This window comes from Lacerta agilis, chromosome 14, assembly GCF_009819535.1.
Source record: "Lacerta agilis isolate rLacAgi1 chromosome 14, rLacAgi1.pri, whole genome shotgun sequence".
NCBI classification, from domain to species: domain Eukaryota; kingdom Metazoa; phylum Chordata; class Lepidosauria; order Squamata; family Lacertidae; genus Lacerta; species Lacerta agilis.
In genome coordinates this window covers 5,759,795-5,774,240 of record NC_046325.1, presented here as the reverse complement: position 1 = coordinate 5,774,240, position 14,446 = coordinate 5,759,795, and the positions used below count along the sequence as shown (strand labels likewise).

General features: G+C 49.1%; 1 protein-coding gene across 1 annotated transcript in view; it reads left to right on the top strand.

Annotated features, from left to right (window-relative positions):
• The first annotated feature begins 5,744 nt into the window (after positions 1–5,744).
• The window catches only part of CARMIL3 (capping protein regulator and myosin 1 linker 3), a 61,969-nt gene continuing 53,267 nt past the window's right edge, over positions 5,745–14,446 (top strand). The window contains exon 1 of the mRNA XM_033170296.1: positions 5,745–5,867. Coding sequence (XP_033026187.1) covers positions 5,828–5,867 — 40 coding nt within the window. The 5' untranslated portion in view covers positions 5,745–5,827. The remainder of the gene's footprint in view (positions 5,868–14,446) is intronic.

Sequence of the window (14,446 nt, the reverse complement as noted above, 5' to 3'; positions counted from 1 at the left end):
AAAATCTGGCTTCCAAAGTGAGCAGTTTAAAAAGTGTCAATAAGGCACTTAAGCAGTTAAGTAATAATAATTAAAAGCAGATCTAAGTAGATACTGATTTGAATGTCTTGATGCTGAGACCTCAGATAAAACACACTTTTTCTTTCCTCTTAGGGGGAAGCTGCTTTGTGCATCTCTGGATGAGTTGCTGCTCTGGTTCTTCTAGTCCAGTGGAACAACCCCATTATTGGCACACTGAGAAAAACAGGCATGTCGGGTCCTATCTGAGCAGTCCTGTGCCTAATTCTTACTCTTTCTTACATAAAAATGGGAAAAGAACCCAAAACCAAAGGTCTGTCTAATCCCACCAACCTGAGATGTTTATCAAAAGGCCACATACGGTAGGGTTGCCATATTCCCAAAAGTGGAACTCTGGACAAAGTTGTTCAGGTTTTTTTGGGGGGGCGGGTGGGACACATCTCCCAAATAAAAATAAGTTTTTTTCTGAATTTTCTAAGCATTATTCTTTTTGAAAAATTGCCCTAGTTGCCATATGTCTGGGTTTCCCCAGCCATTTTGCTAATTCAGTGAAAATCCGCCCATTTTGACAGTCTGATTAAAACCGAATTAGCAAAATGGCTGGGGAAATTCGGACATATGGCAACTAGGGCAATTTTTAAAGAAAAATGCATTGAAAATCTTTCGGTTCGGGTCCTACCCTCCCTGTATGTTATGTGTGGCAGCCCTAACATACAGGGCTGGACTAGCCCTCTCCTGCTGCTGCCCTTTGCCTGGCAGCTACCATTCAAAGGTATATTGCTCCTGGTGATGGAGGCTCCACTTAGATCTCTCCTTCACCAGCACCATTAATCCCCTTCCGAAGCCACTGAAACCTTAAGAAAACCCTGCTGAATCAGGCCAACGGCCCATCTGGTCCAGCATCCTGTTCTCACAGTGGCCAACTTGTGGAAAACTCTCAAAGTGGGGCCTGAGCAGAACAGGAGCCCTCTTCTTCTGTGGTTTCCAGCAACTGGTCCTCAGAAGCATCGCCGCCTCCAGCCGTGGAGACAGAGCATAGCCGTCACAGCCAGCGGCCACCGCTCCCTGAATTTGTCCCGTCCCCTGCAAGTTGGTGGCCACCACTGCTTCCTGTGGCAGCGAGTTCCACAGTTTTTAACTATGCACTTTGTGACTTTCTTTCCTCTGCCCTGAATCTTCCAGAAGCCAGCTTCATTGTTGGGGCTGGTTGTCGGAAACCACAGGAGGGGAGAGAGGGCTCTTGTGCTCGGGAATTTCTTAAGAGGTACCTGGGTGACCGATTTGGGAGCAGAATGCTGGACTAAAAGGGCCACTGGCCTGATCCAGGAGAACTCCAGACATCCTTTTCACTGTGCATTCATGGCGATTTGTGCTCATGATGGTTATAAGGGTGTTTTCACCTAATCCTGCTTCCAATAATTTTTGTGCTTGCAAAAGTTTTGGGGCAGATGCACTGCTTTATTTCCAATTCGGGCATACCCCATAACTTCTTGCTAAAATCTTTTTCATACTGCAAATGTTCTGCATTTTTTTTTATTGTCCCGCTTTTGCTGTACCACAGTGCAGAAGTTGCCCCTCCAAATGGCAACAAAGCCATAACCTTGGGAAAGTCTCGCTGGTCCTATGTCCTTAACGGGTTTAGAGCACTCTTTTTTGGGGGGGTCTGTTTCGGACTAGAATTCCCATCACCCCACAGCCAGCAAACCTGCTTCTGGGTTGCAACTCCCCTCAGTTGCCGTGCAAAACATCTGCAAGGTACCTGGATGGCAGAGGGTGATTTAGAGTTGTTGTTGTTGTTGTTGTTGTTCAGTCGTTCAGTCGTGTCCGACTCTTCGTGACCCCATGGACCAGAGCACGCCAGGCACGCCTATCCTTCACTGCCTCCCGCAGTTTGGCCAAACTCATGCTAGTCGCTTCGAGAACACTGTCCAACCATCTCATCCTCTGTCGTCCCCTTCTCCTTGTGCCCTCCATCTTTCCCAACATCAGGGTCTTTTCCAGGGAGTCTTCTCTTCTCATGAGGTGGCCAAAATCTTGGAGCCTCAGCTTCAGGATCTGTCCTTCTAGTGAGCACTCAGGGCCGATTTCCTTGAGAATGGATAGGTTTGATCTTCTTGCAGTCCATGGGACTCTCAAGAGTCTCCTCCAGCACCATAATTCAAAAGCATCAATTCTTCGGTGATCAGCCTTCTTGATGGTCCAGCTTGAGATTTAGAGTACTTTTTAGCAAATCCTCAAACAAGAGCTGGATTTTATTCTTTTATTTTTAAAAACATTTTTATTAGTTTTAATTGACACAAACGCCATATAAAAATAAACATTGAAAAGAAAAATGTAAAACAAAAATACAACTGTAACATTTTTCATGCTGTTTATACAATTAATATAATATCCAAATGTGGGATTTCTCAAATCCCTTGACTTCCCTCTCCATGGTTCCGTTATTTCATTATTGGTTCATGCATGTCCAAATTGAATTCCCCATCTATTTGTATCTAACTCTATTTTTCATCATGATATTGCAAATGTTTTTTAGAATCCTGCTGATGTATCAACTTGTATACAACGCTTTTTTATATATGCCATACAGTAAATACTTCCCATTCATTGCAAGAGCAGGATTTTAAAAGAAACATCCACTAGGGGTCATCTGGACACACCATCTCCCCCTCTCTCTGCAGCTTAAGTGTAGGGCAGTGGTTTTAAGCATCCAGACAGGACCTTTCTGTATGCCTATTTGGGGTCCCCTCTTGCAGATGTGCTCCACACACCTGAGGCTGACTTTCCTCCTATGTATGCAACAGAAAACACAGGTGATCCCATCAGCAAATTAACCTTTGAACAAGTTCACTTCTGTTTGTAAAGTTAACATAGGGGTATGGTTTTCCCAGTAGTAGTGTACGGAAGTGAGAGCTGGACCATAAAGAAGGCTGATCGCGGAAGAATTGATGCTTTTGAATTATGGTGCTGGAGGAGACTCTTGAGAGTCCCATGGACTGCAAGAAGATCAAACCTATCCATTCTCAAAGAAATCAGCCCTGAGTACTCACTAGAAGGACAGATCCTGAAGTTGAGGCTCCAGTACTTTGGCCACCTCATGAGAAGAGAAGACTCCCTGGAAAAGACCCTGATGTTGGGAAAGATGGAGGGCACAAGGAGAAGGGGACGACAGAGGATGAGATGGTTGGACAGTGTTCTCGAAGCTACTAACATGAGTTTGGCCAAACTATGGGAGGCAGTGAAGGATAGGCGTGCCTGGCGTGCTCTGGTCCATGGGGTCACGAAGAGTCGGACACGACTGAATGACTGAACAACAACATTTAAGCAGCAGGGGGGTATGGAGTGTAGAGGAGGCATAGGCAAACTTGGCCTCCCCAGATGTTTTGGGACTACAACTCCCATCATCCCTAGCTAACAGGACCGGTGGTCATGGATGATGGGAATTGTAGTCCCAAAACATCTGGGGAGGCCAAGTTTGCCTATGCCTGGTGTAGAGAATAGAGAAATGTGTGGCACTACTTGAGAGTCTGATGATCTCTGAAGGGGTTCTAGCTCCCCATCCCAGGCACAGATTAGTCCAGGAAGGGAAGCCCGTCTCGAAAGTCAACAGTGTGATGCAGCAGCTAGAAAAGCCAATGCAATTCTGGGCTGCATCAAGAGGAGTATAGCATCTAGATCAAGGGAAGTAATAGTACCACTGTATTCCGCTCTGGTCAGACCTCACCTGGAATACTGTGTCCAGTTCTGGGCACCACAGTTCAAGAAGGATACTGACAAGCTGGAACGTGTCCAGAAGAGGGCAACCAAAATGGTCAAAGGCCTGGAAACGATGCCTTATGAGGAACGGCTTAGGGAGCTGGGTATGTTTAGCCTGGAGAAGAGAAAGTGAAGGGGTGATATGATAGCCATGTTCAAATATATCAAAGGATGTCATATAGAGGAGGGTGAAAGGTTGTTTTTTGCTGCTCCAGAGAAGCGGACACGGGGCAATGGATTCAAACTACAAGAAAGAAGATTCCACCTAAACATTAGGAAGAACTTCCTGACAGTAAGAGCTGTTCGACGGTGGAATTTGCTGCCAAGGAGTGTGGTGGAGTCTCCTTCTTTGGAGGTCTTTAAGCGGAGGCTTGACAGCCATCTGTCAGGAATGCTTTGATGGCGTTTCCTGCTTGGCAGGGGGTTGGACTGGATGGCCCTTGTGGTCTCTTCCAACTCTAGGATTCTATGAAAGTGCCTGCACAATTGTAATGGGCGCTGTCAGCTCAATGAAAGTATGTCTGTACATAGAGGAGCCCCACCTTTTGTGAGTGATCCATGAACATGCTGAGCTCCGCAATTCATAGAATCGTAGAATCACAAGGGACCCCCAGAATCATCTAGTCTAACCCCCTTGCAATGCAGGAATGACAGCTAAAGAATCCCTGACAGATGGCCCATCCTACAACAAGCTTTCTCCATCTTCCAGGTGGCGGCCTTTTAGATATTTGAGGATGGCTATTGCATCACCTCTGATTTTTTTAAAAAAGGAAACACTGTACATTGATTGGACAGACTCGCGTGTGTTTTTAACACGCAGGGTGCAAGTTCCTGAGTGAGAGGCTTTCAGCGGTTCGGCCTGGCTGAGGAAGTGGGGGGCTGTGAACTGACCCCAACTTTATTTATTTATGACATATATACCCCACCTTTCCTCCAGATTGCTCAAGGAATCCTACATAGTTCCCCTTCTTCCTGTCTTATCCTCACAACAACCCTGTGAGGTAGCTCAGGCTAAGAGACAGTGACTGGGCCAAAGTCACCCGGTGAGCTTCCTGGCTGAGTGGGGATTTGAATCCCTGAGTACAGGTTTGAAGCCTAGCTTCCCAAGTCCAAGCCCAATGCTCTAACCACTACACCACACAGCCACCTCACCATTAGGCAGAATGAAGGCCCTCCCAAGCACCCTTCTTTTAAACTCTGCATTGGTGATGATTTGCATTCAGGGTGGTTACACACGATCCTTTTATTACTATTTGCACCTGCTTTGGAGGTGGGCACCCTGCTTCGATTCTGATCGGTGCCTGTCCTGTAACTGAGCTGCTGCCAATCAGTGTAGACAATATGGAGCTAGCTGGGCCCTAATGGCCTGGCATGGCCTATGGCAGCTCCTGATTTCCCTATACACCAGCTAGCTCAACACCTACAGGTGTAGACATGCACCTATCTAGACATGCACCTTTCTAATACTGCAGAGGTTTCACGGTATTATATGCTCAGAAGAGACCCCGAGGGTCATCTAGTCCAACCCCCTGCAGTGCAGGAATCGCAGCGAAACCATCCTTGGTTTGCTTGCTTGCTTGTTTCTAAAATTTGTATATAGCCCTCCACCCATAGATCTCATGGCGTTTCACAACCTAAACACGCACACGATGCATAATTAAAAATAACAAGGTGGTGGGATGGGGGGTCAGACTAGAAGGCCTTTGGGGATCCCTCCTCAGCTTCTACGGATTCCCCCCCCCCTCCCCGGCTACCTGCTCAGGGGAAACTGCGGAGCAGGAAAACCCGCTTCTCGCTCCGGGCGGGGTGGGAAGAAACCGCTTGGCCGGGTGCTGGGGTGGAGGGTGGGGAGGAGGGACCCAGGCGTCCGGGGAGCGGGGCGGGGCGGGAGGGAGTCCGCCGCGAGCCCGCCCAGCTGGTCCCCCGCGGGAGAAAGAAGGAAGAAGAGGCTGGGGGGCGGGCGGAGGGAGAGGGAGATCTGGGAGGCTGCGCAGACGCGCTCGCTGCCACCGCCGCCCTAGCGGGGCATGTGCCGGCTTCTGCCGCAGCCGTGATGGCCCAGGCCGGAGGGGAGGTCGCCCGGGAGCTGCAAGGTAGGGACCTGCCTTTTGGGGGTGGTGGTGGTGGGGTGGAGTGGAGAGATCCCCCCCCCCGCAGGGCTTGCCCTCTCCCCATCCTTCCTCATCCCCGCAGCCCCCAGCACCATCCAGGGAGGGCACAATCCTTCGCGACCCCCCCTCCTCCTCCTCTCTCCATCCCTCCAGCAACACTCCTCACCCCCCAAATACCCCGGGGAGAAATGGTCTAAGGGGTTAAATCCATCCTCTCTCCCCCCCCACCCGCAATTAAAAACACCTGTTTCCTTCTCTCTGGGCCCCCCCTCCCGCACGCTGCTTCCCCCCCCCCATTTCTAGCGCCCCATAAAAATTTCGGGCCAACCTCCTCAGTTACGACCCTCCCCGGGAAATCTCTCCTCTTCACCCCCAGGGTTTGGAAATATATCCCCCCCCACTTTACCTGCGTCCCTCTCATTCCCCCCTCCCTCCAACAGGTGAATTGGCTCTTCCCAAGGCAACCCCCCCCCCTAATTCTCAGGGCGAGCAAATGGTTGCTGCCCCAGAAACGCGCCCCCCCATGGTACCCAACCCCATCACAGGGAACTATGTTTGCTATGTTTTTATTCCTGCCCCCCATGTATGGAGGGGCACCGCTCCATTCTCTCCCCCCCAATAACGACACTCCAAGGCTCCTAGCCGCTGCCCCACCCAGGTCAAGATCCCCCCTCCCTCAGTGCAAGAAAAAGGTCTACACCTAGAGCCCCCCCTTTACCTTCAGTCGCCTCCCAACCCAGTTCCTAGGATGTGACCACTGTGATGCAGGCTCCCCCCACAGATATACTCTCCCCCAGCTTAAATCTCTCTCTCTCTCTCTCTCTCTCACACACTCACACACACACACACACACACACACACACAGTCTTCCCAACCTATCTGTCACCTTCCTGTCATTCCAGCTCCAGGGATAATCCAAAAGTCCATGGGGAGCAGCGTGTAAATCCTGCCTGCCCCCATCATCCCACTTCTCTCCTCTTCCCCCTTGAAAAATCGCCTCCCCCAACCCCAAACCTTCCCCTCTCCCATCATCCTGCAAGCTCTTATCCAAAGGGATTTGGCCAGCCGTTTGCAATTGCTTTTATGGCCATTGAAATTCATTTCTCTGCAAACCCCCCACCCCCAATTCCCTGTTCAGGGCCTGGATTCTCCCCTGCCCATCCCCTTCCCTGGTACTTAAGCCCCTTCCCATCTCTCTCTCTCTCCCCCCCCCCCTTGCACACATAACATTCAATCTTGCAGGCTGTATCACTTAATGGCTCTTCAGCAGATAGCTGGGTCTCCCCTGGGGAACGGGAGGCGGAGGAGGGAGGGCCAGAACTCCTGGGTTCTTTCCAGGGGTAGAGTAGAGTGAGGGTGGGAGGTAAGGGGTGGCCCTGATCCAGGAGTCCTGGGTTTCCTAATGTACAGCGGCGCTGGAAAATGAAGCTGTTTCTCTGTATCTGCTCACACCTTCTTGCTTGCTATAATAGTGGATTATTGCTGAAGGCTGCCTGTGGGTTAATGGGCTGTCCCTTGAGGCTGTGTAGGCTCTGGTGTGCTTCTTTACCTAGCCTCCACAACACACACACACACACACGCGCACACACACACACACACACGTGCGCGCCGCACACACACACTTTCTGCTGTTGACACTCCTGGTGTGTCCCTGCTTGGATATCTGGGAGCAGGAAGGAAGAGAAGGTGTTGAGACACAACTGGAATGGTGTGTGTGTGTGTGTGTTTTGCAATATCCCTTTCGTGTGCATGCGCGCACAAACACACCAAGGATCTCCCCAGGAGTCAGCGAGAAGCACACAAAATCATGCACACAATTCTGCCCCCCCAACCCCCGCCACTTGAAACTGAGAAAACACCAGGAGACATTGACACACCCAAAGTTCAAGTGAATTCCTCATCTGCCTGTCTACTGCTTTGATCCGTTTGTTTGTTTCTCTGCCTACCTGCTGAGCCCTGGAGGGTCATATGAGAAGCTGGCTGCTAGCAGCTCACCTCCAGCCCTGGATTACGGACACTGACTGGAAACTCTTCTCCAGGTTGTCAGGTGGGGGGGGGGAGAGAGGTCTTTCTGCCCTCCATCAATGCCTGGCATCTGAACCTTTGGAGGGGCCTGAAATGGGCCCCTCCCCATATACGTAGCTCTGAGTCCAACAAATGCCATTCCAAACACCCACCCTGTGACCCATATATCCACATAATCTGGCCCTGCCCAAGCGACCCACACTTCACTCACATGTGAGTCAAACGAAGGGGTTGGCTGCCTCTGTTTCCATTTGCCAACTTGTCTTTTTAAGGACGGGCTCCGATGTTATAGTCCTACTCAGAGGAGACCCATTGAAATCAACCGGCCTCAGTTTGCCTCCAATCCCATCTGTTTCCCGAGCGTGCGAAAGGAAACAAATTGAAGGAAGCTTATCCTTTTTTTCTTTTTTACAATGCCTTCTCTGGTCAATTTCAGTTGCAAGAGAGAGAGAGAGAAAACCTCTCTCTCTCTCTCTCTCTCTCTCTCTGTGTGTGTGTGTGTGTTTATGTGATGCCTATGAATGTTCTAGATGATAGCAGGAGAAGCTGCGAGCGCCTTTGGCATCTTAACACACACACACACTCAGACACACAATGCAACCGCTTTGCCTCACGACAACAGCAACAAAACCACATCTTCGCTCCAGAAGGAGAGCTTTCCAGGGCTTATGCTTACGACTTCAGAAACCCGGTTTCCCATCTCAGCCACGTGGCGAGGCGGAAGGTGCTCTCTGCACATGCTCAGAGGCACTTTCTCTCCCGCAGTCACTGCACAGAGCCCGGCAGCAGGTGTTAAGTAAACACCGTGTTGCTCCTTTTGCCTTCTGCGTTCATAAAAACCAGGCAGGAATGCTATAGGGCATAACACAGTTGGAAGGTGCAAAGGCGGTATCACACTTTTTCCCGGGATTTCTCTCTCTTTCACACACACACACAGCCTGCCGGATAGTAAATAAAATGAATGGAGACTCTTGTATTTAAAGCTGTGGGAACACATTACTACTGTATCTAAATGACTGCTTTCAACTCCCCTCAAAATGAGCTTGTGGAACTCAGAGTGCGCACAGGAAGGTGCCATTGGTCCACCTAGCTGAGTAGGTCTGTTCTTCAACCAAAAACGCTGTTGGACTACAAAGCCCATCATCCACAGCCACCTTAGGCAGTGGTCATGGATGATGGGAGTTGTAGTCTGACAACCTCCGGGGACCCAATAGGTTTCATGACACCCAAAATATGCTTCATGAAGCTATGGGCTCACTCTGGCTCATTGGTGGGGAGGCTGTGCCGCCAACCCCGCCCCAAGCATGTTTGACCACAACTCCCATCATCCCCGAGCTGTGGGGCACATAGCTTCCAAAATGTCATTTGAGGTAACTTACGATATTCCTGAATCGGACCTACACCAGGAAAGGAGCCTTCCCCAACATTCCTTTAAAAGAAATTCACTATTAATTTATCGTTTGCACATTTAACAAGGGACAGAGAAAGCGAAGAAACAAGGTGAATTAAAAAAGAAGAGGGAACGCAATCATAATACAGTAATATGCAAAAAAATTACTAACTACAGCAGTAAAATGTTAGAGGCAGCAATGTTAGAGGGGAGAGGGATCTTGTGTTCAAATCCTGATTGCAGGTTCCCCACAGGGAAGGGTGTCACCTGCAAACCTGGGTCGCCTCACGGCTTACCCCTAACTTGAGCACATTCAAAAGCACAAGTCCCGCTTCAGATCCTTAGAGGGCACCTACTTCCTGCTTCCCTCCGGTGTGAGAACTATGAATTTGTTCCAGATCTTCCTGTTCTTTAACCAGTTCTCCATCCCTACCCAAGGGCCCATCCTCTCACTGCTCCTAAGATTACGAAAAAAAGCCTTTGGAATATGTTGAAAACTCTTTGAAAGACCAAGTACACAATGTCTACCAGATCAACAATCTCATTGTGCTCATTGATGCCCTTAAATAACCCTGAAATGTTAGAGAGGCGGGACTTCCTGTTACGGAAGCCATGCTGCTTTTTCTTCAGCAAGGCTTGTTCTTCTTCATGCTTGATCATCTGAGGCCTTCCACCAGTTTATCTGGAGTTAGCATTAAGCTAACTTGTCTGTAATTTCCCGGATGATCCCTAGATCTCCTTAAAAAATAAATTAGTGTTAGATTGGCTACTTTCTAGCCCTCTGGTACAGAGACTGGCCTAGGATCAAGTTAACGTATTTAACAGATTAATCCTGCTTTTCTATAACCTAAATTTTTCTCTCCTTTTGTTCCCTTGCTGCTTAGTGGTCTGGCCACCTGCAGCCCCTGATGCGTTTAAATGTATTGTTTTGCTTGGCCTTAGTGCCTTTATCAATATGCTGCCCAGATTTCCTTTTCATACTTGCTCCTCCAGGTTTTGTGCTTCTTCTTCTCTTTCTCCGCAATTGGGCAAGCCTTCAGTTTTTTTGAAATAAGACTTTCTTCTCCTTTTTATAGCTTCCTCGACACTGTTAGTTAACCACATTGGCATCCGCTTCAACTTGACGGCATTAAAAAAAAAAAAATTAGCTTAAGCTTCTACTAGCGTTGTTTTAAATAAGCTCTGCGCAGTCTGGAGAGATTTTACCGGCTTCATCCTCCCTTTCAGCTTTCTTTCCATTGCCTCCCTCATTTTGGAGAAGTTTATTCTTTTGAAGTCAAATGCGACTGTTGTCTGCTTGCGTTTGTGTTGAATTGCGCTGCCGGTTGCTGCTTCCAGTCGGTTCAACGATATGCTGCCCATCTCACACCAGGTTCTAGGTGCTACTTAAATTATTATTATTATTATTAATTAAAATTTTATACCGCCTTTCATCCAAAGATCACAGGGCACTTTGCAACGTATCAATATAACACTTCCTTCTCTTTGACGCATTCCTTTTTTGATAATAATTTTTATTAGTTTTCAATTGCAACAATCCAATAATATCCTCATTATAAAGATGCCAAATTATAATACAATTAAGTAAGACCAATCATTGCCAAATTATACAATTTAGGTGCCCCCTCCCCGTGTGCTAGAATTGATGGTTTGATGATTTAGTTTGCTTCTGCGTTCCAAAATCTTATAAATTTCAATTAAAACTCCAGTCAAAATACCAATCCCTTATAGCGCAACTGCAGTTTTAATTACGTCCATTCATCTTGACGCATTTCTGGTTTCCTTCTCCATCTCAAGATCGCCATTAGAATTCTGGTTGGGGGAAGGTGGAATTGTGCTTCCGCAGGGCTCAAACCATTTTTCCCATTCAGTATTCCTACTCACAGTAGGTGTAAGAGGTAATTTAGGTCATACCTGCACCATGAGCCAAAAACCCTGTCATAGCAGTCCTGGGGGATCCTGGGAAGTGTAGTTTGTTAACCTTGCTGGGAATCGTAGCTCTGTGAGGTCAGCAACCACCCACAAACTACAGTCCCCAGGAGTGTTTGCAGGACGCGGAGAAGCTGTGACTTAAAATGGTACGAGAGTGCTCTAAATTGATGTTGTGTCTGAGACGGACTGATGCTGGAGAGGCAACTTACACACCGTCCGAAAACAGGATAAAAGAGGGTTCAGATCTGCATAAAATCTGTATATTCTGATTCATATGCAAATTTAGAAAGAACTGCTGTAATTTAGATAGAAGTGCGACACACCTCGCCATAGTGAGGGAAGCTATGTTTGTTGTCGAATTGCTAACTGTTGACGGGCAATTCTGCTCTCCCTTCTTAGGGTTTTGTACTGGTTTTGTACTGGGCAGCCTTTCAGATAGAGGAGAGCCTGTCTAAAATAGGGCAGCCGGCCGCAGTTGCTAGATGTGCTCCTCATTCCTCCTCTGACATGCCAAATTCTTTCCCGTTGAGGATTTCCTAAAGTGAACCAGGAAACCGTGGTTTGCGAACCAACTGTGGTCTCAAGGCATTAGGGCCGGCTAGTCTCAGTGCAGATGCAACACTAAACTGTGGCTATAGCAAACTATGGAAGGGAGAAGGGGAATTTGCACGTTAGGTGGGAAGAGGAAAGGGGGGCATGCAAGCTTCTGCCACATTCCTGCTTGTCAAACCGTGGTTTGGAGTGCGGAGAGGATTGCCCCTGAAACCAGATCGCTATCATCGTCATAAAGAGCCGAGGCTCTAAACAGGTTCACATCTGAAATCCCGAGACCTGCAAAATGTCTCAGCCCACGCTGCTCCTTGATGCGCCAGCACGGAGGAATAATTTATAAAGATGCCATCAGTAATCCAAAACACGGACCTCTCTGCTGGGTCTGGCTCTTAAAGAGCGTTCAGGAAAATGAAGATGTGTGCGGCACAGAGCAAATAGGAATCCATCTCAAATCCCCCACCCCCCACCCCCCGGTCTCACATGCACAGCGCTAATGCTGCTTTTAACCAAAGCACACCAGCTCTAAGCGCCCATTTAAATCCCCTAATCCGGCTCAAAACAAAATTGCAAAGGTGACCCTACCAAAACACTAAAAGGACACGCTGTAGGTTGGGCATTTGTTGGCTCAAGCCTTACGATATGCATTGGCAAAACTTCCTCCCGTCTTGAGGTTTTGTTGCCCAAGAGCTCTCTGGGTGTTTTTTTGTGTGTGTGTGTTTTTGTGGGGGAGTGGATTGGGTTGCCTCTCTCTCTCTCCCCCCCCCTTTTCTTGAGACATAGCACAGTTCAGACAGGAAGAAGCCAAGACATGAAGCTCTAAAAATGAACACTTGTTTCCCTTTTCTCCTGAGCGTAATTGCTCACGAGAGAAATTAGGTCACAGCACCCCAATCCTAGATGCTTCCACTTCCCCCCCCCAAAAAAGACACTGTTAGGGTTCCTACTGTTGCGATCTATTTGTCCCCCCTTCGCGCCGAGAAGCACTGGCGCCAGGATTTGGGGAAGGGCCTTGGCACCCTCTGATGGGGTATAGACTCATGGAACCATAGGGTTGGAAGGGACCCCAAGGGACATCTAGTCCAACCCCCTGCAATGCAGGGACCTCAACTAAAGCATTCATGAGAGATGGCCTTCCAACCTCTGCAAGGAAGGAGAGTCCGCTACCTCCTGGGGGTGGGGTGGGGAGACCATCTCCTTACTGTCAGAAAGTTCTTCTTGATGTTTAGTTGGAATCTCTTTTCTTGTAACTTGAAGCCGTTGGTTCGAGTCCTACCCTCCATAGCCGGAGAAAACAAGCTTGCTCCACCTTCCACGTGACACAGCACTTTAGATATTTGAAGGTGGCTACCCTATCTCCTCTCAGTCTCCTCTTTTTCGGGCTAAACATACCCAGCTCCTTCAACCATTCCTCATCAGGAACGTCTTGCTGTGCTTTCCTTTGGACCACATCAATGAGACTGGCGGGGGGGATCTTATCGCCTGGGCATCCCAGGACCTCCAGACACCCTGGCCAGGCTTGTGCCCCAGGGAGGTCACAAGTGCGACGGTTTGTGACTTCACCCCCGGAGGCACACTTCGTTGTCTCTGGAGACAGCCGGATACCCAGCGCATAGGTCGACTATGGAATTGGCTCCCACATGGTGTGGTGATGCCGTTAACTTGGACCGGACGAAAAGAGCATCAGAGAAATTTATTCTCGCGTTCTTACACCTAGATATACTGGAGGGGTTGTGCCTCGGACCCTAGACACTTGTCGTGTGAAGCACAGTGTCCTGCTGCAGAGCTATGGCCCATCCCCCTGTTGAGGGAAGGGAATGCTGTGTATGCTCAGAGGCACTCTTTTTGCCATCCGCTCTGCATGTGCTCAGGAGACGAATCCCGAGTTGCTTGGATACTTACGGCCGGATGGAACGAGGGATTCTTCAGATGAGCAGTTGTGGGAATGGCACTAGGTGGTTGTCATGCACTCTCGGTACAAAAGTATGATCTTGTGCTAAAGGAAGGCACCGATCCTGATCTATGGGGAAGCTCATAACTGCAGAGCAGTGACTGCCCAGACAAGAGGAAGGAGGTCGGGAACCCCAGGCAGACAAGAAGGCAAGCGAAGGCAGGGATCAGCACCTTGGAGAGCGATCTAGGTGTGAGTTTCAGGACCATGGCCAGCGATCCTGCAGCAGAGGTAGAACATGCATGTTGTCTCAGCAGAGCAACTGGCAGAGGCCTTGAGCTATGCATTTATTGACTGAGGCTCTGCCCCCTGAGAGTTGCGTCGGGCCAAGTAAAGAGCTGCTGCCTTCCTCTTTGACCAGGGGTTGAGGGTGCAAAGAACCTCTTTCAGTCTGAGGACTGGGTTCCATGACGAGCAGCTCTCGGGTTGTGGGCGGGGCCAGAGGCAGAAAGTGGGCGGAATGACAGAGGCATCTCTTACCTTCATGTAGTTGGTGACAGTGCAGCCATGAAAAGGCCAGAAGTTCCTCCAACCCCTACACACATCTCTCCCATTCATCATCCAGGCAAGCAAGAGGTGTTGTCACACACCCAAGGGTGTTGCCTAGGGAGGCTCCCGAAGGCCTGATAGAGAGAGCTGGAGGGCCACATCCCCATCCTGCCCAAGATCTTGGGGCTTCATAGAATTGTTGAGTTGGAAGAGGCCGGGGCGCGG